This window comes from Phocoena sinus, chromosome 5, assembly GCF_008692025.1.
Source record: "Phocoena sinus isolate mPhoSin1 chromosome 5, mPhoSin1.pri, whole genome shotgun sequence".
Taxonomy (NCBI): Eukaryota; Metazoa; Chordata; class Mammalia; order Artiodactyla; family Phocoenidae; genus Phocoena; species Phocoena sinus.
This window is the reverse complement of record NC_045767.1, coordinates 38,783,039-38,810,229: the sequence shown is the minus strand read 5'-3', so window position 1 is coordinate 38,810,229 and position 27,191 is coordinate 38,783,039. Positions and strand designations below refer to the sequence as shown.

General features: G+C 40.9%; 1 protein-coding gene across 2 annotated transcripts in view; it reads left to right on the top strand.

Annotated features, from left to right (window-relative positions):
* The window catches only part of CLNK (cytokine dependent hematopoietic cell linker), a 187,962-nt gene that overhangs the window by 123,454 nt on the left and 37,317 nt on the right, over positions 1–27,191 (top strand). For both annotated transcript variants that reach the window (XM_032631759.1, XM_032631758.1), the window contains exons 9-12: positions 13,865–13,890; positions 14,104–14,126; positions 15,218–15,328; positions 23,552–23,579. In XM_032631759.1, coding sequence (XP_032487650.1) covers positions 13,865–13,890; positions 14,104–14,126; positions 15,218–15,328; positions 23,552–23,579 — 188 coding nt within the window. The remainder of the gene's footprint in view (positions 1–13,864; positions 13,891–14,103; positions 14,127–15,217; positions 15,329–23,551; positions 23,580–27,191) is intronic.

Genomic DNA, 27,191 nt, shown 5'->3' with positions numbered 1-27,191 from the left:
CTTGGAGATAAAGATACAGGTAAGAACCTGAAAGGAAATAATCGATTTCAGTAGTGCTAGAAGCACAAATGGAGGACAGCCAAAGAAATTTAATTGGATCCTATACATTATAGCTTCTCTCATCATTTCCCCCAATGTCCCCATATTCTCTTACAATGTTCAGTTAGAAAAGATGACAATCCCATGATTTACATTTCCCAGTAACTGAAACATTGAAATCATCTTTTATGTGTCTGATGCTATATTCTATAACATATTATTAACATCACATTTTCTTTAACAGGAAAGTGTAATAGTTAGGGTCCTAAGAGGAAACAGATGGCACACACCCAAATTAGGATAATTTAAGGAGGTTTATTTACAAAGGAACTATTGACTAAGGTGTGTGAGGTATAGGAGAAGAATGAGGGGTGACGCAGAAACTGGGGCCAACAGCAGTGGTGCTGTCACCACCCCTAAGCCCAAAAGGATGAGGGGACAGCTACAGAAAACCAGAAGGAGCTCACCACCTTGAGAGGAGCAGTGACCATTGGTTGAGGAACACCACCGGCCCATGTGGACCTCCCAGGGTAGGACTCAAGGGAATACATGCCCCAACCCCCCTCTCCAAACTTCCTCTGATCTCCTGTTCGGACTTCCTAATGGCTGAACCCAACCTGAAACCACAGGGCAAGGTAGCCTGCATGTGCTGGTTGGTCTCCCAGGATGGAGAGTGGGGTGGAGCAGGGCGGACAAGGTGAACAGTGGACCTGGAGGCACAAAAGGAGGATATGCACAAAGGGAAGCAAGGTGGAAGGAGCAATGAGAGGAGCCCAAGCCCAGGCTCTACTACTCCCTGGCTGTGTTACCTTAAGTAAGGCACCTAACCTTTCCGAGTCTTACTTTCCTCCTCTTGAAATGGGAAGTGGGCAGGGCTTTTCTGACTCATCAATTCAACTGAATTAGCAGAGGCAGGAAACAAGAGCTGTTCCCTATTCCATCTCTCCTCTCCATCCTTCACAGCCCGACAGATCCTGTCTATCTTCCCTCTAGACCACTCCTAAACCCCTCAAAATAGGGGAGATTTCCTATCAGTGCCTCTTTAGTCCTTAAACACGGAAATGCCTTCCATGCACACAGCACTTGATTCAGAGCTTTTCTCCATTAACTGATGTATTTTAGTCCTTAGAAGACCACGTGAATTATGTAGAGGAAGTTTTTTCATGCCTCTTGACAGAGAAAAGGAGCAGAGCACAGAGGCATCCCAGAGCAGATCATAATCATTTGATATATAAATGTCTTAGGTCCTAATAGAAGCGTTATAGGCAATTTATTGAGAAATGACTCCTGGGGAGAAAGCAGACAAGAAATGGATTTCACAATTCCCCTCTTTTTTTAATAGTTCACTATAGACATGCACCTTCATTTCTTTGATTGCAGACTCTTCTTTGACCACTATTCTACATATATTAATATGTCTGTGTCACTATCAGGATGGTTCTAATTCCAATTCCAACATATGCAGGGGGGCAGTTTCCACCCACGCACCTTCAAGCAATTCTCTGGATACCAGCTGGGTATCCTACAATTCAACCCAATTCTCACACTATCCACCCAGAGACAGCACCAAATTCTACAAGTTAAGGGCTCAGTGCTACCAGACCATACCTCACCACCACTTCAGATGCCAGTCACAAGCCCAGATCGTCACCTGTGTTTCTATAGATGGGAGGTTCCAACCACTCCCTCCTTAGGTTCGATTAATTTGTTAGAGTGGCTCACAGAACTCAGAGAAACATTTTACTTATTAAATTACCAGTTTATTGTAAAAGGATATAACTCGGGAACAGTCAGATGGAAGAGACATATAAGGGGAGGTATGAGGAAAGGGCAGGGATCTTCCATGCTTCCTGAATCTCTCAAACTCCAAACTTTTGGGGTTTTATAGAGGCTTCATTACATAGGCATGGTTGATTAAATCATTAGCCACTGTGGACTGAACTCGATTTCAAGCCATTCTCCTCTCCCTGGGGCAGGTGGTGGGGGAAGGGGAGGGTAGACGTAGGGAACTGTAAGTTCTTCTAACCCTTTGATCCCATGGTCTTCGGCTAGGCACCACTGACAAACAGTCCCCATCATTAGATGGAGTCCAAAAGTAAGTCACCTCCATAACATAACAAAAGACACCTTGATAGCTCTCATCACTATGAAATTCCAAGGGATTTAGGAGCTCTGTGCCAGACACAGGGACAAAGACCAAATATATATTTCTTATTATAAATCACAACTATTCATCCATATATTCATCTACACCTTGCCTCAGCTTACAAATATTTGGAGCCGTCAACAAAAACTTGCATGGTGAAATGGAAGAAAAATTTTTAAAATCGTAGGAAGTATCTAGATAGCCTGTAAGACTAAGGCAAAGATAAAATTCAGGACGCTCGGGCACACATCACTACATTCTATTACAATTAAACTGCTAGTTTTTCTCTAAGCTTCCCGGTAACCTAAGCAAAAAGGCGATCAGGCTTTTTTTATGTGAAATTAATTACCCAAAATTAAAAAAGAGCAAAGAAATTCCTCCAGGAGTGCAAGAAAGACACATCTTTCAGAGCTAAGTTAGTGTTGTCAATTTTGTAAGGGTTGTTGGCTGATATCCAAGTAGCATGGCTATAAAATATGACTTTTTTTAAAGTAGACCCCAATGTAAACTGAAATCATAACTGCAGAGATGACCTCAGTGAAAGCAAGACTCACAGGAGTTGAGCTTGTAGGCTGCATGGAAAATTTCTTCAATAAGAGTTATTTCTTTATGTCTTCTTTTCCTGCACTTCCGTAATTGATGGTTTTGTATTACCACCAAGAGCTCTAAGGTACTGTACAGAGAAAGGAGATGAAAAGGGGAAAAGTAATATGAATACCCCCATTTTTTGCATCAGGCATCTTGCTGGAAAATGCTTGAATGATTTATGTGTTTATTATAAAATTCTGTATTTTTGATGCAAACGCATTCTCAGATAATTTATTCATTCTCACAAAATGTCATAGAGAAAAACATATTGCGTGGTTCAGTAATGGCAGAATTTTATGGTGATATTTTTCATCAAGTTGAGCAGTTGTAGATTTATGTTAATGTACATTTCATATTATTTTTCTTGCAATCATATTCTGACATTATCTGGAAACTGTCAGATTTCAAGAACTTATCTTCCCTGAAACTTGGTATTTTTCTTTTTTTTTTTCATTCCTAAAAATGGATAAAAGTTTATTTGGAGGCAAAGTATGTATATAGTGTAAGTTGTTTATGATGAACCATTAATTAGCATTAACCACAGTTGCAGAAGAAATTGTCTCTTTTCAGGTGAAGATAGCTGTAATATTCAAAAATGGTGTGGCTTAGCTTCTTAATGCTGAGAATAAGTGAGCCTAAAATGAGTTTCTCTTTGCCTTCCATGTGAACCAAGCACAAACTCTAAACCAGTTTCCTTTGAGGTAAAAAGCATATCATATACAAGAATGAATTTATAATGAAATACAATAAACTATCCATGAGAAGAAGAAGGAATTATGCATAGATGGCTAAACATGGATATCCAGAAACATGAGCTTGGTTGAAAAGAAGCAAGATAGAATTCTACATAATGCCATCAAAAGACCTTTCTACTAGTTTGATTTTATTCGAATTTAGATGTCAAAGAGTTTAGAGTTAGTCTGGTTTTACCCTCTCATTTTATGCCAAGAAGCCTGGCAAGAGAAGGGGCTCACTCAAGGTCACAGAGCAAGCAGTCCAAGCCTGGACCAGAACTCAAGTTTTGTCAACTATGGCAATGTTTCCATGGTTTTACTATATTTGCTAGTATCTAAAATGTTTTCTGCAAACTCTCCCTGTTCCCTGATTTCCCACTCATCCAAACTATGCAATTTTTAGTGCAAAAGACATGAATTGAGGGATGATACTGTCCTCTAGTGGCAGAACACGGCAACACGAAACATCACAAAGAATGGTGGAATTTGCCATCCTATAGATTATTTCCTTAACGAATGACAAGCTTTAGGCCCCAGGCCTAGAAATGATAAGAAATAAATTTAAGATTATTCTCCTACTATTTTAGATTTAAATTTATTTCAGACACAGCCAGTGGCTCAAAAGTGATAGAGGTCATATACCCTTATTTGGAAGCAAAAAAGAAAGAAAGAAAGAAAAAAGAAAAGTGAGAGGCATTGATACAATATTCAGTTCAAAGCCAATGTTATAAATGTTGTAAAATCACTCATTAATGGAACTACAGGACAGTATTTTGTCTCACCAACACACAGAGAAAAGAAAAAACGTTTGAGTAGCAAATACACTCTTCCATAGTGAAATATAAAGTAGCCACAATTAGAAGAATTGAAAACAAGGCAGTTACAACATCGTGTGATAACTGCCAGGGGAGAATGCCACTTCTATTCAAAATCGCTTGGTGCCAGGGCACTGAGTCACAGAAGACCTTAGACCACGAGGAGTCCACAGTCTGGTCGGGTCTATACGAAGTGTTGTTGGAACTCAAAAAAGTACATACATACTTAATTCGGCCCCTGCAGAAGAACTGTGAATCCTAGGAAGGATTCACACAGCAACGGACATTGGGCTGAGGTGTGAGACAATGACCTCAGGGGAAGTTAATTATGTTTGAGATGTAGCAGCAGTTAAAATATGGTTGCATGAATGTTAGATTTGGGGACAAGGAGACCTGCGTTCAAATCCCAGTATTACCGCTTTCCAAATGTGAAATCTACAAGGAACATAACCTCTCTAAGTTTGTTTCCTTATCTCTAAAAGGGAGGAAACGCACCTACATTGTAATACATCTGTCTGTTTTAAAGTTTATAACCAACGCAAATCCTATAGCATGGTTATTGACACGTGATGGACACTTGACAAAGGGATACTGAACTGAACTAATGGTTTCTGGAATTCATTCCTCCCTCTTTTACCCTCTGCCGTTCTCCCTACACTGGAATGTATTCCTGCCTCTCTGTGTAGGCTGAAACCATCTCATGCTCTATCTACTTTGGTGTGGAGCATACACAATAAATCTGTTATCGATGAATATAAAAATAAGCTCCTCAATCACAAAGACCAAAGTTTACTAAACATTGTTTTCCTTACAGTAATCACATAGCACCGTGCTGAGCACATAGTGGATGCATAGTAAACACTAAAGTAACTCTAAAATTTAACCCATTTTAATAAAAGCGTATTAGATAAGCATGGCAGGCTGTCATAGGACCAACTAGAGACGAGCCTGTGATCCTCAGCCATGCGATCCCATTAGGTAGAGGCCTGCAAGAGGCAAGTCAAGAAGCCTGGTTGCTTCTGGCTCTGTCTCTGTCTGTGCTATGAATTTGTTAGTGCAAGTTCACATGCCCGATGAACAGGAAGGCCAAACAAACTGAAACATAGGAGTTTGGAGCAGAAAAAGGTTTATTGCAGGGCCATGCAAAGAGACTGGTGGCTCATCCTGTAAAAAACCTCGAGCTCCTGAAGGGTTTCAGCAAAGCATTTTTAAAAGCCAGGTGAAGGGGTGGGCGGTCACAGGGTATGTGATCAGCTCATGCACAGTTCTCTGATTGGCTGATGGTGAAGGAACACGGCAGTGTCACAGGGGTAAACATTATCAGTCCTTAGGCTCCAGGAGGCCTGGGGGCTGTGTGCTCATGGTCATCAAGTAGTTAACATCTTCCATGTGGTGCAGGGTTTCACATCCGTAAAAAAAACTCAGGAAATGTGCATCAAATACTCTTATCTATGTACTTCACACAGAAGATAAAGCAGAGGATATGGGGGAAGGCCTGTCCCAGGAAGATCCCATAGGGTCCTGCTCCGTTACAAATTTAGGCAAATGATATTCCCTTACTGGCCTTTAATATCCCATCTATAGAAATATGGGAGAACACGACGGCCTCTAGCATTCTGTGAATCCATGGATATGGTTCATACATACAAATCCACCCGCCCCACTGCCCATGTCATCGCCTCTGAAGCCTCAGTCCTTCCCTTCACCCTGCCTGCCCACCTTTCCTGAGGTCAGTGGAAAAGATGTCTCCTGGGCTTGTTTAGGAAAGATGCTTCTATCCCACATCTGTCACTAACAAGGTGCAGCTCTTGACATCCATGTTCCTAAGAAACTGCACTTTCCAACCTTATTTGAGGAACTGTTAAATCTGGCAGGTCCCTCCCACATCCTTGGCTTTGCCTAACTTAATCCCTCCCCACTCAACCCAAAGAATGGTTCCAGCAATTTACTGCTGGAATTAATTTCTGAAAGTTTCCACAGACGTGGAGAGGTTTCTCAAACAGGCCTTGTGAAATATGCACTAGCCACTTGGATCGTAAGTTGCTCCTTTGGATGCTTCCGCAATTAATCATCAGGACGTGAAATCCTAAAGGTTCACTTTTAGACATCATAAAACTTTTAGACATAATAAATACTGCGACTGAGGCCAGGTTTTATCCAATTTTGTTCAGAGTCTATGTCTCTAATTACAGAACATTACACTGATGGTAGGCTTCCAAAAGCGTTGATTGTGATGATCATATTTCATAGATAAAGGCTATCGCGTATATTTAGCACGAATTGACTAGGAGCTAATTGAAAAACAAGTAGTATTTTATTTAAGCTTGGCCATCCAAGGAACTGCACTTCATTATCTGCACTTTACAGACATGGAAACAAGCCCAGAACATTTCAATAATGTGCCCAAGATTACTCAGTAAGTGATTGAGGGGGGATTAGAACCCAACACGAATGATTTCAAAGATCCCATTTGTGACCACTCTATTGCATCATTGTCCCTTCTATCAAGAAACAAATTCTTGGAACCCACATATCTTCTTTTCCAACCATTTAAATCACAGATGAGGATACCAAAGCTCAGAGAAGCCAAACAACTTGCACTAAGTCACATGGCACATCAGTAGCAGCACTAAAACCAGATCACAAGCAGTGGTAAATGTGTAATATCCAAATCTCTGAAAAAAAGGTATGAGAACAAAGTTGGAGGACTGATGCTACTCAACATCAAGGCTTACTATAAAGCTCCAGTAATCAAGACAGTGTGGTATTAATGAAGGACTAGAAAAATAGATCAGTGGAACAGAACAGAGAACCCAGAAATAGACCCCCATAGGGTCAACTGACCTTTGATAAAGAAGCAAAGGCAATACAATGGAGCAGAGGTAGTCTTCTCCATAAATGGTGCTAAAACGATTTGATATCCACCTACAAAAATATAAATCTAGATACAGATCTTACACCCTTTGCAAAAATTAACTTGAAATGCGTCATAGACCTAAATTAAAAATCAAAACTATAAAACTCACAGAAGATAGCATAGAAAACCTAGATAACCTTGGGTATGGTGATGCCTTTTTAGTTACGACACCAAAGACATGATCTATGATTGATAAGCTGAACTTGATTAAAATTTTAAAACTTCTGCTCTGCAAAAGACAATATAAGAGAATAAAAAGACAAGCCACAGACTGAGAGAAAATATTTGCAAATGAAACATCTGATAAAAGACTATTCTCCAAACTATACAAAGAACTCTTAAAGCTCAACAATAAGAAAACAAAGAGCCCAATGGGGAAAAAAATAAAAAATGTCAAAGACCTCAACAGAGACCTCATCAAAGAAGACATACAGGTGGCAAATAAGCATATGAAAACATGCTCCACATCATATGTCACCAGGGAATTGTAAATTGAAACAATAATGAGATACCCCATCCATCTATTAGAATGGCCCAGATCAAAACACTGATAACAGCAAATGCTGGTGAGGATGTGGAGCAACAGGAACTCTCATACACTGCTGGTGGGAATGCAAAATAGTACAGCCAATTTGGAAGACAGATTGGCAGTTTCCTACAAAACTGAGCGTACTCTTACCATGTGATCCAGCAATCACACTCCTTGGTATTTACCAAAGGAATTGAAATTTTATGTCCACACAAAAACCTACACACAGATGTTTATAGCAGCTTTATTCATGATTACCAAAAACGTGAAAGCAACCAAGATGTCCTTCAGTAGGTGAATGAATAAATAAACTGTGGTACAATCCAGACATTCCACTGTGGAATATTATTCAGTGCTAAAAAGAAATTAGCTATCAAAACACAAAAATACATGGGGGAAACTTAAATGCATATCACCAAGTGACAAAAGCCAATCTGAAAAGGCTACATATTATGTGATTCCAACTATATGACATTCTGGAAAAGGCAAAACTATCGTGGCAGTAAAAAGTTCAGTGATTGCCAAGAGTCTGAGTTGGGGAGAGAGATAAATACATAGAGCACAGAAGATTTTTAGTGAAAATACTCTGTATGATATTATAATGATGAGTACATTATACATTTGTCCAAACCCATAGAATGTACACCAAGAGTGAGCCCTTAGGTAAACTATGGTCTTTGGGTGATTATGATGTATCCATGTAGCTTCATCCTCGGTAAAAAATGTAACATTTGGACTAGTGATGTTGATAATGGGGGAGGTTATGCATGTGTGGGAGCAGGTGATAAATGGGAAACCTCTGTACCTTCCTTCCAATTCTGTTGTAAACTTAAAACTGCTCTAAAAAAATAGTCTTTATTTTTTTAAAAAGTAATTATGCTCACCACAGACATATTAAAGAAAATATTGCATCTAAAAAAAAATAGTATGTACATACATACATATATAGACCTCTTATAAATTTTACTGATAAAAGGATGTATATAGCACACAGTTTTAAAATAATAGTAAAATATACAACACTCTATCATAAATTTTATATAGCCAATTGATTTTCACAGAGTGCTTTCACTGATTTTTTCCACACTCTTGTATCTGCAGCCAAACGATGACTGCAATTGATGTAATTACATGAACAGCTTCTTAGCTGAGTCAGATGATAGTTTTTCAATATCAGAAGTATATTTCCTCAATTTTCCTCTTTTTACAATATAATGGGGCAACGTGCAGACACAACACACTTTTATATTTAATTTGCTTTGTCAACATTTTCTCCATCTCTTTAAGTCTAGACAAGCAGTAAAACAATAAATCAAACCCTAATTTACAGCATTTGCCAATTTCCATGGTGTAAATACTTCCCATACAGCAGATTTCAAGCTACCAACATGATCATTGAACAGGTAGTTGGGAAGAGATACCATTTTTTAGTATTTCCATCATAGACACAGTAGAGGTAAATAACTTCAACAGCATAGATAAATGTGGTAGAATAACTAGGAAGTCATGAGTTTTGAGCAGATGCTACCTTTGTTTTTGAAATAACTTAAGTGTACATTTACATAACTATTTTTTTAATAATGGCCGTGTTTAACACCTGCATTGCAAAATCTTGAAAAATTAACAACCAGCTCCTATAAGCTGGCACCAGTAACCCTCCCAGCCCCCCACCCCCACCCCGAAATGCCACATGCAGGTCTCGCGATACTCTAACTTCACAGAACCCTCTGAGGTTGAGAACTTGTTCATGACTTCACCCTAACAAGTTATGGAGGTAATAGATTCTACAGCAATGCTGTGTTCAGCTCACTACATTATCTCCCAAGAAGCAATACATTTTTCAGCAGAAGTGAAAACTGCCTTACTGCAGACTGAAGAGCAAAATAAGGACACAGTCTCGGCAGATGGTGCTAATTACACATGCAGCCAACAGATGGCGAGCATGCCAGCCTCCTCCTAGTGAAAACTGCTTGACTGAATGTCAAGATGCGAACTATCTCGAATAACAACTGTTTGGGTCTTCTGATGGGACAGGGAATTTTTCATAGCATTTGGGGTATTTGTGTACCGCCTCAGGAGGGTCGATTGCCATTTTCCCTCTAATCTTCCATTACACAATAATACTAGTTACAGTGGGGATGCATTCAAAGCCATCACGTGAACTTCATCAATTCATTTATTCCACATACGAAGTCCCATGAAGTATGAGTAACCATGTCTCACTTTTCCAGATGAAAAATTGCAACCGTTGCTCAATCCATTTGTTTATTTCATTAATATTTATTGAGATCCTGCCATGACCCTACCCACAGTAGTAGCAGAATCAAAGTTCAAACTCAAGAAACTCAGCTCCAAATCTCATCTTCTTCCAGTATGTCAAATACCTGAGTTGTTATTACTTTCTTGAACAAGCCCCACCCCCACAAAAAAAATATGGTTGAATTTTATCTGAATTATTATCAAAGCTGTATGACAGTATGACAAGTTATTTCACCTGTTTGATCTAGTTTTCTCCCTCGTGGAGTCCCTGAAGTTCGTTTCTACCTCTTAGTCTATAACGTTTCAGTTATCTATGCAATAAATAAGAGAAGCTCATGGCATAAATTACTACTGTTAGATATATTTGACATAGCTGAAGCCTTCAGGATTTTTGATATTGCATATAATATCAGGAACACATTTTAAAAAATATTTTAAACATCTTTATTGAGATACAGTGCACATACTATAAAATTCACTAATTTAAAATGTACAATTCAATGACTTTAGTATATTCATAGAATTCTGCAACTATCACCACAATCTAAGTTTAGAAAATTTTATCACCAAAAAAGAAAGCCTGTATCCATTAGAAGCCGCTCCTCAACCCTTGCCCTTCCCCAAGAAACTACTAATATACTTCCGATCTCTATGGATTTGCCCATTCTAGATTTTTAAAATATAAATGAAATCATGCAATATGTAGTCTTTTGACTTCCTTCATTGAGTACAATGTTTTAGGAGTTCATCCATGTTGTAACATGTATCAGTACTTTATTCCTTTTTACTAACAAATAACATTCCATAGTACAGACATACTTGTTTATTCTTTCATCAGTTGATGGATATTTGGGTGGTTTTTTACCTTTTGACTTTTACGAATACTGCTGTTATGAAAATTCATGTACAAGTTTTTGTATGGATGTATGTTTGCATTTCTCTTTGAGTATACACCCAGGAGTGGAATCTGCAGACACACATTTTTTTTTAACTGTTTTTTTTTTTTTTTTTTTTGGCTATGTTGGGTCTTCATTGCTGCGTGCAGCCTTTCTCTAGTTGCGGCGAGCAGGGGCTACTCTTCGTTGTGGTGCGCATACTTCTCATTGCTTTCCTTGCTGCAGCGTGAGGGCTCTAGGGCGCGTGGGCTCAGTAGTTGTGGCTCACAGGCTCTAGAGCACAGGCTCAGTAGTTGTGGCACACGGGCTTAGTTGCTCCACGGCACGTGAGATCTTCCTAGACCAGGGTTCAAACCAGTGTCCCCTGCATTGGCAGGTGGATTCTTAACCACTGCGCCACCAGGGAAGTCCCCACACACAGTTTTTAAATGAGGGGGTTACTGACTGATGCCAGGGAAAACCTTACATTATAATGAAGGCACACGACTCACAGACGGTGTAGGGAAAAGATGCACCACCGATAAGGCACAGTTCTCACCACAGCCTACAAGACCCTGTGTGATCTGGGCACCCCTCCACCTCCACCACCACCGTGGGGACAGTAGTGCCCCTTCGTGCTCATCCCACCTCTGAGTCTTTGCACTTGCTGCTCCGCCTGTCAGTGATACTCTTGCCCAGGTGTTCATATGGTGTGTTCCCTCACTTTCTTCAAGCCTCTGTTCTCATCACCTATCCACAAAGGCCTTCTGGGGTCTGTCTGAAAAATAGCAGCCCCGTCCGCCATCTCTCACTCACCCTACTTCATTTTTCTTTGTAGCACCTGTCATCACCTGACATCATATACTTTTGTTGATTTCTTTTCTATCTCCTACCACTGGAATGTAAGTTTACATGAGAATAGCAACTTTTTTTGACATTATATTCCCCAAAACCTACATCAATAAATGTATTAAAAATGAATCCATGCCTGACATACACTACAGCCTCAATAATAAGTAAATGAATAAAAGCAAGATAGACGTCCTTTTCTAAACTCACAGTCACTGAAGCAAACGGGATACATATCTCTGAAGCAATAAATGGAATGTTCCTATTGAATTCCAGATGCTCAGTCTTTTTATTGAATTTTTTTTCCAGTGAATTGAATTGATCCCCAGTAGTTATAGTGGTAGCTATGAAAAAAGATGTCTTAGACAGCCAACATCTAGCTTCACAGGGAAAGTCATCAGAATAAGCCATAAGGTAGTTCCACAGGGGGCTCTACTGCTGAAGCCAGTGAACAATAAAATGAAGGCAAGTTAGTTTTGTTTTCTAATTTTATGCCTTAAAGAAGCATCCTATGGCTTAAGTTTTTTAGTAATATCATTGAAATAACCAAAGATCTAACATTAACTAGGCGGCCACAGTTGTTGAAATACGTTCTGGGTCATATTTTGTGTTCTTACAATGCCTGGAACATCTACGATTCGTGTCTTCCATCAGTGTTTGAATTCATGCAGAGAAGTCTATCCTTTCTGTTTAAAAGTGTTTTCTAAGAACAAAATAGGGAGAATGGTAATTTTGTTCAATGAAGTAGTTATTTTTTAGACCTGGAAGAACCCTTAAAATCATCCAGGACAGTGTATGTTGTGTTGTGCTGTTTTTGGCCAGCTGGACCTTTCCCCAAAAGAAATCTTAAGAGGAGATCCAGTGGGAAGTGAGTGGAGGTAGAGTCCCGCCAGTGACATGGGGTGATGAACCAGAAACCCGCCGCCCCGTCCTGCAGTCCTGCAGTTTCCTTGGGAGTCCCCAGGGGGACCACAATGGACTCTTCATAGCCAAGTTAAAAAACACAGATTTAATCCAACCTTGTTGTCTCACAAATAAGGAAAGGAGGCTCAGCCAGTGCTCAGTTGAGTTTTAAGTCTCCTACAATAAGATACAGACATTGTCTCACTGACTCCTCCCACCCCCTATAAAGCAGCATTTATTAGGTCACATCCATTTTTACAGATAAGTGAGCACTGCTTCCTCAAAGAGATTTTTCTGACACCCCAGACTACCTTAAGTCTCCTGTGTGTCCCTTCAATACCATGCCCTTCTCTTCTTGAAATTATCATCACGATTTTAATAGTGTTTTCAGTGCACGTCTACCCTCTTAGTTATAAGCCCTATGGCAGCAGGGACAGTGCCTCTCACCTTTCCAATTATGTCCCCAGAACCTGGAACTTGGCCTGTAAACAGAACAACTGTAAACACTTTGAGGAGAAGGATCGTGTTGTATTTGTCTTTTTAATCCCTAGTGCCTGGTCCTGTGCACAGCTCAGAGTAGCAGCTCAATAACTGTCTTTGAGTAGAATTGAATTGTGGAAATAAAACTACCTAGAAGCTGGGAAAATCCTTTCCGGGCCTCATTCAGGCTGTTCTAGGATTGGGTGGTCTTGGGCAATTGTCCTACCTAGTTTGTCCTTACTTTTGTCATTCGTATAATAAAAGTTGTTTTCTGGGGTCTTAGAAAACCCTTCCACCTGGAAAATTTCGTGATGCTATTTTCCTCTGCTTGGAAATGTCCGATGAAGGTGTGAGGCAGGGACTTGAATTAATAAGATGACTGTATATATAAAAGAATGTTAATCAAGAGTTAATGGTTTAGAGAGGACCTTAGGGGTCGCACCACATGCCATGAAATCTTCATTCTACAATTTACTAACTGGGGGACTGAAGGTGAGCTACTTAACTTCCCCACACCCCAGTTTCTGCATCCAGAACAAAGGCAAGGATTGAATGAGGTCACATAACTAAAATATTTAGCATGGTGCTGGGTATCTAATAAGAGCTCAACAAATGTTCATTGGCGTTATCACCAAAAGTATTCAAAGAGGAATGATTTCCATTTAAACATATGTGAAAATAGCTTGTTGACATTTTCCATAAACTCACTGATGTTCCTTCTTATGTTTAGGAGACAAACCCACAAAGGGAAACAAGGTAAGAAAAAGCATTGAAATGCATTTGTTACCCACCCTTTGTTTTAGAAGCATAGGAATATGGACAATGTGAAAGCTTAGGTGGCACTTGAAATATATATCCTAGAAGTTTGGTTGGGATTTGTCATGTCTACCTGTAAACCAAAAAATCACTAACCATTTAGCTCTGCTCAAAGAACCAGGCTTTAATTTCTGATTCTCTTTCCTTTTGCAGACTCCTTTACCACCACCTCCTCGGTAAGACACTGAAAATAGAACTTTGTTTTGCTATATACTTAAACGATTAGTTCTATAATTTGAGAAAGAGAAACACAAACATCTGATACTGAAAGCTAATGAGTTGGTCAATGAACAAGATTAAATAAGCCTCATTCATCCATTTAATCATTCATTCATTCACAGTCATCTATTCAACCTACCTCCACTTATCAATCTTTAATGAATGCCTTGCTTCCCTGCTTCCTGTTTCTTTCCCTTTGTTTAGTACAGAAATCTCTCCTTCCTTTTAGTACAGAAATCTGCCAGAGAGTCCTGGCACTGGGAAATGCCTTCAAGGGACCTACAGTACATAAGTATATAATCATATATGTATATATATATATTTATATATATAATACAAATACAAATGCAATTATTATTATACTTATATATATGGAGGCAAAAGCAACAGACTTGATTTCTCAGGCTCTGAGTTAAGTCACTCTGTTGTTCTGCTTGGGCCCGTGAGGACCTCCATCACAGCACTTACTTCCCTGGCTGGTCATCTTCTCACCACTTCTCTCTCTGCCCTCCCAGAGGGAAGCATCTTGAGCCCAGGACTGTGTCTTTTTCCTTTCTGCATCTCCAGCATCTACCAACAGTGCCCGATACACTTTGTGAATGAGTGAGGGCACGGGTGAATACATGGGTGAGTGAGGCACCCATCGACTTTGGAACATTTTCCTATTTCTTTGGGGAGATTCAAAAGCTCATGTCTTCTAGTCTGGAGCAAAGGAAAGGCTGTAATCATATTTTTACTCCAGGCCTCCTAAAACTTCAACAGATGGCAGATTGATAAAGCTATGACACCCTATAGAAAAGTACATAACACTCTAAAAAATTGAACCAGATCAAAGGGCAAGTTGCAAGGAGAGAGATTTAAGCTGATTAGAAGAATGAGTATTCTGACATTCGAAGCTCCCTGTAGAGAGCTGCCACCCCCCACCCCCAAAACTGATGTTTCCAGCCCAAAGCTGAGGGCACAGCGGGCAGGGCTGTGTGAATTCCAGGTCTGAGGAGCCATCTGTGCAGCAAACCTTCTCAGATCCCCACTGTGACTCTTCACACAGGCCGCCCATCACTCTTCCAAAGAAGTACCAGCCCCTGCCCCCTGAGCCGACGAGCAGCAAGCCACTCTTCCCTCAGAGGTACACCTTTGCCGAAGTCCAGAGAGAGTCCAGGTGAGAGGCTTGCTGTTGCTGGTGGTGAGATGACCAGGGAACGGGTGGGCAGGGGGAAGAGAGCAACAATAACCAAACCAGTCACCTCTCTAAATGGGCTGCCCAACGTGGTGGGGACAGCCATCCCATACCTTGAGGGAAAGCATCTCAGAAACCTGTAGTTTGACTCCTTAATGGAAAATACACCTTCTTTGTAATAAAATCAGTTACTGGAAGAATGGCTCACTTACGATGTGAATTAGTTATTAAAGAAAATGTTATCATTGCCGGAACTGAAAGGGGTTCAGACTGTTGGAGGACCAATATCGGCACGCAGCTTCCCATCTCCCAGGCCGGAGAAGTATAACCGCGCACGTGAAAACCCGTTTGTCAAAAACATGATTGCCTTTTTGACAAATAAATATAAAAAACCCAACCCTCTGGTATTAAGTGCTGATGCCAGAGCCCCGCTCCCAAATGTATGGGGCACCGGGCAGCCGAGCAGCCAGCTCTGATCAAAAAATGTCACAAACACGAAAGGACCTCTTTTTCTTTTCCCCGAGAGAGTTTAGATTTCCAAAATTACCTTATTTTAGAAGTCAGAACAGAGACTGGTGTTTCCCTCGTGTTGCTGCCCAGAGTGAGTGATGCTTTCTGACTGCAAGCTTGGATCAGCCGGTGAGGTGCAGGGCACTATGTTGTCAGTGAGCGTTTCTCGTGCATACAGAAATTCAAAATATCAGGCACATTTGGCACTTCTGTGGAGAACCCTTTCATCACTGGTTCTGATGGCGGAACGTAAAAGAGCCGAAAATGCCATTTCCCCCTTAGTTTTTTTGGCAAATGCCTCTTCCCTTTCTGTCCTTTAGAAGCCCACACAAACATACATCTTCCATGCAGAAACCTCTCCTGCTCTTCCTCGTGCAATTTCCTCTCTCCCCTGTCCCCATCTCGAAACGCAGGTTCTCCTTCTCATAAACTAGCAGAGGAAGGGCAGTGGTTCTTAACTGGGAGCGGGGTTGGGGGGCGGAAATGTCTTTGCTCCCAGGGGAGTTCGTAGTGTCTGGAGACATTTTGTCGTGACAGCTTGGGTGCTGGGGATGCATCTAGTGGGTAGAGGCCAGGAATGCTGCCAAACATCCTGCAGTGTGCTGAACTCCCCCAGAACAAAGAGTAATGAGACTCAAAAGGTCAGTGGGCCAGAGGTTGGGAAACTCTGCCCCAAGGCAAATGACTTGCTTCTCTAAGCCCAAGGCTTTTCTCAGCAGTAAAGGGAGGTTAAGAATAATGCCTACTGCCTACCTCCTGGGCTAATGTGAGAATTAAATAAGATGATTTCTATCAAGTGCTTATCAGTACCTGCCTAGCACATATTTATTACCAACATGTGTTACAGTTACTACCTTGAGCCATTTTCTATTGGTGCCTTTGCCACCGCATATAATATATTTGGAAAGAAGTCTGTCCCTTTGACCTCAAAAGGAGGGGCTAACTCACTGCAGTATGCATATGTCCTAGAACCCCGCGAGGCAGTTTCCAGAGGGGCTGAGCCAGACCAAGAGTCACCAGATTTGCTCTCTTTTGATTTCTGTTTTCAAAGAATGAGTGTCTTGGAAACAACAACAGTAATAGAACATCATCTGAATTGGAAATGTGAAATGCATTGTCCCTAAAATTCCTGACCAAGTCGTCTAATATGACAAGAACTGGCCCAAACTCAGAGAAGGAGATAGAAAATAGGATGGGGCTTCCCTGGTGGCGCAGTGGTTGAGAGTCCGCCTGCCGATGCAGGGGACATGGGTTCGTGCCCCTGTCCAGGAAGATCCCACATGCCGCAGAGCGGCTGGGCCCATAAGCCACAGCCACTGAGCCTGCGGGTCCGGAGCCTGTGCTCCACAACGGGAGAGGCCACAACAGTGAGAGACCTGCGTACTGCAAAAAAAGAAAGAAAAGAAAATAGGATGAATAAATATCAAAGATGATGAGGTTGTTTAGTGTGTAGAAGAGAGGATTTTTATTTTCTTTCTGTTTCTTTACATTGGAAAGAGTAGGATGTGGGAACCCAGCAGGACAGGGTTTGGATCCCTGCTGAGCCACTTCTGGCTGTAAAATTTCAGGAAGCTCTTAAACAGTTCTGAGTCCTGCTTTCTTTATTGGTAAAAAGAAAATAACCAGCCCCATGAGATAGAATTGTGGTGAGGAGGTATGTGATTTTTCTAAAGTACTAGGATAATATCTGTCACAGCACAGGAAAGAAGAAAGAAAAACACTTAAACAGCATCTCCCATCTGTACCCAACAGAATTAGGCACCCATAACCCTATTTTGTCTTGAAATAGAAGCTATAGATTCTAGGGCAATGCTTCTCATCCTGGCTTTACATTGAAATAATTAGGCAAACTTTTTAAAAAGTACTGTTCTCCAGGATCTGTTTCAATTGAAAGCATCACTATAGGGCATTAGTATTTTTCAAAGCTCTCCAGATGAATCTGATGTATATCCAGGGCTAGGCGCCCAGAGGGACCCAGATTCTAGGGATATTTCTGCCACTCAAGCTTCGAAGGTGCTTAGGCCTTACCTGTCTGTATCCAAGCTTCTAATGTCTAAAATAATACTCTCCTGATCTCCAGATGAGCCCCTCTGCTGCCTGGATCACACCAGTCTACTGTCAGCCATGTCAGTGGTGTTGGAATCTTTAGACTTTCGTGTTTTGTAAATTTGCAGTGTCTCTAGCTGTAGTTTACAGTGTTTAATCATTCTTAGATATGATGAGAGCTGTGCTGGGTCTCTTCACCAGAGGAGAGTTACATTTCATCTCATTGAATCCTTTCTGCAGCCCAATAAAGTATGATTTTCTAAGGCTTGGAAAGGCCAAAGTGCCCAGCCCAGTAGAGGCATATAATAAGAACCTGGCAAAAATCACTTCCCTACCCACTGAGCACAAAATGTCATTAAGATTCAGAGAAGTTAGGTGACTCGGTCAAAGTTATAGGGCTGGTATATGACTGTTGAGAGGGCAAAAACATGCAAAGCCCAGTGCCAGACACTGGGAATGCCACGAGGACTAAGAAAGCTTTGCTTTCTTCTATTTTATTTTATTGTTTAATTTTTATTGGCATATAATTTATTTACAATGTTGTGTTGGTTTCTGCTGTACAGCAAAGTGAATCAGTTATACATATACCTATATCAACTCTTTTTTTAGATTCTATTCCCACATTACAGAGTATTGAGTAGCGTTCCCTGTGCCATACAATAGGTCCTTATTAGTTATCTATTTTATATACAGTGTATATACGTCAATCCCAAGCTCCTAATTTATCTCTCTTCCCCCTTTCTCCCCTGGTAACCATAAGATTGTTTTCTACATCTGTGACTCTATTTTTGTTTTGTAAATAAGTTCATTTGCACCATGTTTTTTAGATTCCACATATAAGCAATATCATATGATATTTGTCTTTCTCTGTCTGACTTACTTCACTCAGTATGACCATGTCTAGACCCATCCACGTTGCTTCCAATGGCATTAATTCGTTGTTTTTAATGGCTGAGTGATATTCCATTGTATGTATATACCACATCGTCTCTATCCATTCCTCTGTCAATGGACATTTAGGTTGCTTCCATGTCCTGGCTATCGTAAATAGTGCTGCAGTGAACATTGGGGTGCATGTATCTTTTCGAATTATGATTTTCTCTGGGAATATGCCCAGGAGTGGGATTGCTGGGTCATATGGTAGCTCTATTTTTAGTGTTTATAAGGTTATAAGGAACCTCCTTACTGTTCTACATAGTAGCCGTACCAATTTACATTCCTACCAACAGTGTAGAAGGGTTCCCTTTTCTCCACACCCTTTACAGCATTTATTGTTTGTACATATTTTCATGATGCCATTCTGACTGGTGTGAGGTGATACCTCACTGTAGTTTTGATTTGCATTTCTCTACTAATTAGAGATACTGAGCATCTTTTCATGTGCCTTTTGGCCATGTGTATGTCTTCTTTGGAGAAATGTCTGTTTAGATTTTGCACCCATTTTTTTGATTGGGTCATTTGTTTTTTTTGTTATTGAGCTGCATGAGTTGTTTGTATATGTTGGAGATTAATCCACCTGCTAGAGAAATGAAAATAGAAATAAAAATTTTTTAAATGCAATCTAATTAAACTTAAAAGCTTTTGCACAACAAAGGAAACCATAAATGAAACAAAAAGACAACCCACAGAATGGGAGAAAATATTTGCCAACGAAGAAACCGAGAGCTTTGCTTTAAGAGAGGTTTCAATTCATTTTTAGTTGGGCCCATCTAGGTAGTCAGATGGCCATTACTAATGACCACATGTGAATGACCACGTGAGGCTGCTGTAAGGTTCACTTTCCATGAAAACAGAAGGAAGATTGGAGATCTGAGCATCTTTGGCCAATGCAGGAAGAGTAGTGCCCGCTGCCTTCCTAACAGCTGCTCCCTAGGCCCCTGCGATGAATCGCCCTCCCTGGGAGGCTGTGATTTACGTCCAGGGTTCAACTGCATCAGTGAAGACAGCTGCAGCCTTACAATTGGCCGTGCTCACTGTGGGTGACAGTGGTGGTCCCCGCTATTGTGTTTCAGCCCCCACTGGTCTCTGCCAGCTCTGCCCTTCTCTATTTTATAGCTAAGTCTTGACTTCACAAAACAATTGCTGAATTGAAGCACCTCAGTTAAGGAAAACGCCATTTAGAACATTCATTGACAACTTGAAACTAGGAGAGAACGTTGACGTTTGGGGAATGTTGGCTAGACATTCTCAACCACTTATGGGTCATTATTATGATGTACTTTATATATTTTGTCAGCTTTTTTTTTTTTTTTTTACTTAAATAGATGTATTTAAGAGGGAAACATATCATCACCATAAACAACCACAACATAATTTCAGAGCAAAACTTTCAGCCTGGAGGAGGTTTTCTCTGTTAAAAGGGAAGAAAAGTAAAGTTAGAGTGATGTTTAGGATATACTAACCGCCACATGGAAACTGTCTCCTTGACATAATTAGAAAGAAGAAAAAAAAGTTTCCAACTATGTATCCATTGTAATTTGAATACCATGGTCCATGCACCAAATAAAACTCACCCTGAGAAATCATGAGAGCAATCATCATTTGCTGTAGGTCTAGCTACACATGGCCCACTTTAGAGTCCTCAGCGCTGTGCAAAAAGCAATGCTACAAACCTTAATTTTCTGATGAGGGCATAGAACTGCAGACTGGTCATCGAGCCATGAAATTTCCTTTAAACTTCAGCAAATTCAGTGGCCAAAGGTGGGGGATTCAGCCAAAATTTAAATAAAGTGTGTGATATTTTACCAACAAAACACTCATTTGCCTAACTATGGTTTTACCTTTTCAACTAGTAATGCTGACACTGTATCAGTTCAAGCAACCTTAGTGGCAAAAATGCATATTCTGATGATTTGGGTGGTGGAAAAAATCATTATACATATCAAGAAACCATAAGAAGAGAGAAAGTATGGATTACAAAGAAGATATACAAATTCACACTCATGAATGGAAACTATTGATTTTAAAGTGTAAACTTTATTATCATCATAGTTTTGCAAGATGTTGCCTTTGTGGGAAACTGGGTTGAGGGCACGTGGGATGTGTCTGTATTATTTCCTACCACTGCATGAGACCTACAATTAGGTCAGAACAAAAAGTTTAAGTTAAAAGAGAGTGTGACTGTTAAAAGTGTTCTGCAGATGTAAGGTGTTATTTTTTCCAAATAGCTTTCACATATATTATTTCATGAGAACCTTAATCAATCCTCTTCATTTCTGTCTGAATTTACCCATTTTACAGGTGGGAAAATGAAGCTTCAGAGAGGAAATTTCACTTATTGAGTGAGATGGCGCTCAGAGATGACAGAGCAAGGACTCAAATCCAATTCATTTGAAACTAAGCCAAAAACTAAGAGAGGCTCAGGAAGGGCTATTTTTAGAGTGAAAGGCATTATCCGCAAATGCACACTGAGCACCTACTTTGCACAGGAAAGGATGTGGAAAACGTATTCTATATAATCAATGACCATGTTTTATTTACTGGCCATCTCCAGCAGCCGATCATGGGGAGACTTATGAGTGGAAAGGTGCTCTCAGAGAGGAAGGGTGGTGCTGGGGAAGAAGGCCAGAGTCCACCCTGCTCCGCCATTCCATCACTTTGTGCAGGTCTCCCTGTCTTCATAAATTTCATTGAAGAGACCCCCTAAAGCCTCCATTTTACATGTGAGGGGAGCAACCAGCTCGTGGGGGTCTTGTCACCACAGGCATTTCAAGACCCAACGACAGTTGTTGTGCACAGAATGGACTTCTTAAAATTACTTGGGTTCTCACTTAATAATCCAACTTTTTTTGTGTGTGTGTGTGGTACACGGGCCTCTCACTGCTGTGGCCTCTCCTGTTGTGGAGCACAGGCTCCGGACGCGCAGGCTCAGCGGCCATGGCTCACGGGCCCAGCCGATCCACGGCATGTGGGATCTTCCCGGACCGGGGCACGAACCCGCGTCCCCTGCATCGGCAGGCAGACTCTCAACCACTGCGCCACCAGGGAAGCCCAATAATCCAACTTTTTAAAGTTACGAATTCCAAAGGCTAACTTTCCTGAAGCCTCAAATTTCCATCTATAAAGTATATTGCTTGGTTCACAAGTGGAGTGCTTTTACCTAAACAGAGAGACAGTCACTCTGCTTGTTACATTACATAGGTTAAGACATAAGACATTTAGGAACTCAGTTAAATCTCCTGAAACATTTGAAATACCTTTATTCACTAAATGTAATTGATTTTTTAAGTACTCTAATGCTGACAGGGCAGGTTTAAACCCTAACAAGCAAAATTTTAACATTTCATTTTTATAAATCTAATAAAGTTAATATATAAATATAGCAAAATTCAAGTTCTCTTAAACAGTTTGAATGGTTTGCAAATAGAGTTGAACATAGCTTGACTCATTAACTTAAAATCACTCACCCTTTTTAAATTGAAGCCACATGGCCAATCTATCAGTATTCCTAAGATGCCAGAGTTTCTTAAACATTAAAAACACTGAGATCAGCCTCACTTTAACCCCAAAAGAATTAATATTATGAGTGTCTGTTCTACTTTATTACTTCTAATTGTTCCTCTTTATCTTCCACTTGCCCCGTTAAAAGGAGGAAGCAGGGTGAAGATGTGTTATCTCAGATGGACTGATGAAACAGGTTAAAGAATGTGGGACCTCAGTACACTTGCTTCTGGCTTGGAGATCTGAGACCAGGGTGTAGCATCTGAGCGCTGTGTGCTGCTGGGATCATCTTACCTGTTACAGACAGACCTTTATAACTCTAGATCAACAGCCTTCAGCTAGGATTGTTGTTGCAGCCTTAATCTCCTGGCATCTCTTCAGTTCCAGTCTTTTCACAGACAGACCTAGGTGGACAGGTGTGCGTGTCACCCACCCAACTCCCTTCATAACCTCCTCATCTGGCTGTGCCCACATTCTAACAATAGTGCCCACTAGATGCCCAACATTTTCCTTTCTATCTCTAGCAATCGTCACAATAACCCTCTAAGACGAATATCCCTGTGCCACTTTGTAGATGAGAAAAATGAGGTTTAGTGAGGCTAACTGACTCAATTGTCAATATAAATGAAGGGCTTGGAGTTTCTTCTGAGACCCCTCCAATGGTCTGATGTCCACTTTATCAAATGCCATGTTGAATTCTTTCCCTATCATGCAGTTTCGTGTTTTTCCTGTCTCAGATCTCCTTTAATATCAGCATCCTTTCTCTCATGCACGCCTTCCTGGGGTCCAGCTGTACCACAACTTCACATTTAAAATCTTTTATACTCCCTCAAAGCAAAAAATGAAGAGCTTTAAAATGAAGGTAATAATAGCAGGTCCTTCTGTGCTAATGAAACTTGACATGGAAAACCAAATGTCAGGAGAAATGATGATGTTATTTAAATTCTCCTAAAGTGAGAAGCAGGTTTATTCATGTCCTTTCTGTCACCACCTTTTATATTGGCTCATAACTTCTTCTTTTGCTTAGAAAATTATGAGAAAAATAAGCAGGCTTTAATTTGATAGAACAGTGATAAATATCACACTGGACTATGGGCTATTAATTTGGCAATGAAAATGTAATCAAAGAGTTTTTAAGGACTCAGATTGATTGTATCTTGATCATTATGAACTATATTTTATGTAACACCATATTTCTTTTCCTTGCAGACAGATAAGCTTAAAGAACTTAAGTGAGGTAAGTAGCAATTGTGTCCTAAGCAACAAAGAAGGGAATTTTTGTGCAAAGTGTCTGTGATTGGCAACATACTTAATTATCATAATAGAAATGCTCAATATGTATTAATATCCCTATTTTAAAGGTGATAAAACTAAAGCAAAACAAAGTAAGCTCAAGATTTTAAATCAAATTCCATTTTGCCACCGTATTCTGTGTTTATTGGTACAGTGATGAGAAGACCATGTCCATGATCCATGGAGGACATCAGGTTTCTACCGAGGGCTTCCAGCCTCTAGCATTTCAGATATAAATGTTGGAAATCGTATAATACTTTGCTATTTGTTCTTCACAAGAGAGACAGGACTGCAGAGTAGAAGGAACATGAGATACAGAGTTGCACAGACCTGAGTTAGATTCCCGCTCTGCCACCAACTACTTTGTGAACTTGGGCAAATCCTCCTGCCCCCACCCAACCACCCCGTTCTGTTCTGTTTTCCCAATAAAAAAATAGAGGTGGGTATCCTCAACTTGGCAAAGCTGTTGTGACAAAATCAGTCAGTCAGAGTCAGCACGTAAATGACCAGGTGAGCAGTAGAGGCCCAATAAATGGCATGAAGATCAGGTAAGATGGAACTATCTTAGAGCCCTCTTAGATGTTTACTTTCTTAAGCTCCCAGAGAAGTTCCTTAAGCAGATGGTAGGTCCTTACTTCACTCCCACTGGCCTCCTAAGGGATTTGGTTCTTATCTTAGTATTTGACCTTTGCTCTTACATCATCTAGAACATAAAGGTTGATCTCTTTCTTTCTCTCCTTCTTTCTTTTGATGTTGAAAACTTAGACTCTGTGTACCAGTGCCAAATTGAATCTCAGAGACGGTGTTTTGGGTAAAGTAGAAAAGAATAGCTTTATTGCTTTGCCAGGCAAAGGGGGACACAGTGGGCTCCTGCCCTTGAAAACTGTGTGTCCCAACCCCGGAGGATTTGGTGAGGAGTTTTTATAGCAATAGTTCAAGGGCAGGGTTGCTGATAAGGACCAGGGTGTGGTCAGGGCCTGCATTCCTTTAACCCGGCCTCAGGTGGTCTCCTGATATGTTTCTGTGGTTTTCGAGGTTATCAAACTGTGACCTTCTCTCTGGAATGAAGAATGCTTCATCAGTAGTTAACATCTTCCATTTGTTGGCGATCTTAGCTCTGCAGAAGATCTCAAAGATATTGTTATGTGTATCCCTTGAAGGGGAACCAGGATCCTGCCCCAAGGCTGCGCTATTGTTTCTTGACTGCTCCTCCCTTGTCTCGGTATCCCCTCCCTTCCCTGATTAGCAATTGTTTGAATCTGCCCTTTGGGACTCAGAGAAGGTCATGGAGTCTGGGGTCTGTTCCCTATGAACAAGGAACAGGGAACACAGAAAGGCTTCTGTGCCCAGGAGCCCCACAGGCTCCTGCTCGGTTTTACTTTCTCCCTTTTTTCTTCCTTCCTTTCTTCCTCGCTTTCTTTTTCTTTCTTTCTCTCTCTCTTCCTTCCTTCCTTCTTTCCTTCCTTCCTCCCTTCCTCTCTCCCTCTTTTTCTCTTTCTTTCTCGCTTCCTTCCATCCTTTCTTATTTCCTTCCTTCCTCCCTTCCTCCCTCCCTCCCTCTTTCTTTTTTCTTTCTTTCTTTCTTTCTCTCTTCCTTCCTTCCTTTCTTCTTTCTTTCTTTCTTTCTTTCTCTCTCTCTCTCTCTCTCTCTCTGTCTCTCTCTCTCTCTTTCTGGTGTTATGACAATGTTAAAATTAAGAGTCACATTTCTAGCTTGTCTGTCAAACAAGATATTTATGACCTCTAATCCACAAGACAATCATGTCAAGGAGAATAACACGTGACTGCTAAATGAGAGGCGCTGTTCAAGACTTCACTCAGCTTACCCTCTTCTGGGAGTTGCTGGACTTCCCAAGTGCCACCAGGAAGGAGAAAGTTGGGGTGGTTCTCTGCTGCTGGGGAACCCACACATCTAGAGGAACTCCACCTCTTTCTTCCTATGGGTTGGTTTATGTGTCCCGAGTAAGCAGCTACTCAAGATGACCTATATCCATAACTCACCAGTCAGTCTAAAAGGACAATAGCCCCACCAATCACAAACAAGCAAGAAGGAAATGGAGAGGTCAGTCTTAAACAGCAGGGATCATGCAGGACTCTTTGTTTTTCTTGCAACTTTGGTTGGCCTTCTGCTAGAAGTTGATATCATCTAAAAAACAACAAGGCCTAGTGGAAAAACACATTCTTCCTCTTTATCTTTTGCCAAGACACTTCCTCATTGTTTGGGCTGAGAGTCAAGGCCATTTCTCTATTTCAAAAGCCCATCTCATAGGGCACATGCCATGCTTGTGTGAGTGTTAAGTGCTTGCTCAAATTATATCTTAGGGACCAGAATTCATTCCAGCAGAAATGACGTGCCACCTGCCCCAATTCAAATTCACACAGCACTTTATAGTTTTCAAAAAGTAGAAATTTATTGTCTCCTTTAATTCTCAAAAAAAAGAAAGAAAGAAAGAAAGAAAACCCTAAGAGAAAAAGAAGCTTCAGAGAGGTGACAAGAATTGCCAGGGTTCCCACAGCTGCCAGATGGAGCCACCCTAGAAAGCCCATAGTCCCGATCTAAGCCCCATGCCCATGACTTTGCCCTAGAAAATACAGAGGCACCCCTGAGGTGAAATTGTCGGGAAAAAAAGGAAGTAAGGAAGGGAGGAAAGGATGAGAGGGAGGGAAGGTGAGAAATAATAAAGAAGGCATTACTATTTAACTTGAATATGCTAATTTTCTAACCAAAAAAAAGTTAAAGTAGGGAAACTAGAGAGATTTCACTCCATTTTTCTAATTGCATTTGATTTTAAATTCAGAGCCCTCAAGCAAAAAATTGGCTGGGTCTCAATTCAATAAAAAAAAATTGCTCCCCCAGACAGATGGCTTCCAGGCTACTTTTACAGCAAGGCTTTCTCCCCTCCTTTGACAAGCCTGAGAACCACAGCCGCAAATGATTGAGCACTTTGAACTGCCAGGTTCAAAGTCCTGAGGAAGACTCAGTGGGGAAACTTTCAAACCACCCATAAAAATGGATTCATTCATTACCCTTTTTACATAGCCTATAGTTTTGACTTTATTTGCTGTCCATGATGAAATGTATGTCCTCTTTCCAGAAAACTAGGGGATGTCAAGCTCTTTGAAACAAAAGGGCTTGTCTGGGCTTCCTTGGTGGTGCAGTGGTTGAGAATCCGCCTGCCGATGCAGGGGACGCGAGTTCGTGTCCCGGTCCGGGAAGATCCCACATGCCGCAGAGCGGCTGGGCCTGTGAGCCATGGCCATTGAGCCTGTGCGTTCGGAGCCTGTGCTCCGCAACGGGAGAGGCCGCAACAGTAAGAGGCCCACGTACCACAAAAAAAAAAAGGGCTTGTCTGTTGGTTAGCCTTAGAAAAGATGTACAATGCCTCTCTAAGCTATTTATTGATAAGTGATTCTTGTCTATGAAGCCAATGTGAGTCAGGAGACCTGGGCTCCAGGGTCAGCTCAGCCACAAGATAACTCTGAGAATCTGAGCAAATGGCACCACCTCTTTGGACCTCATCTGGAAACCACTGGCTTTAACTTTTCATGGAACTCA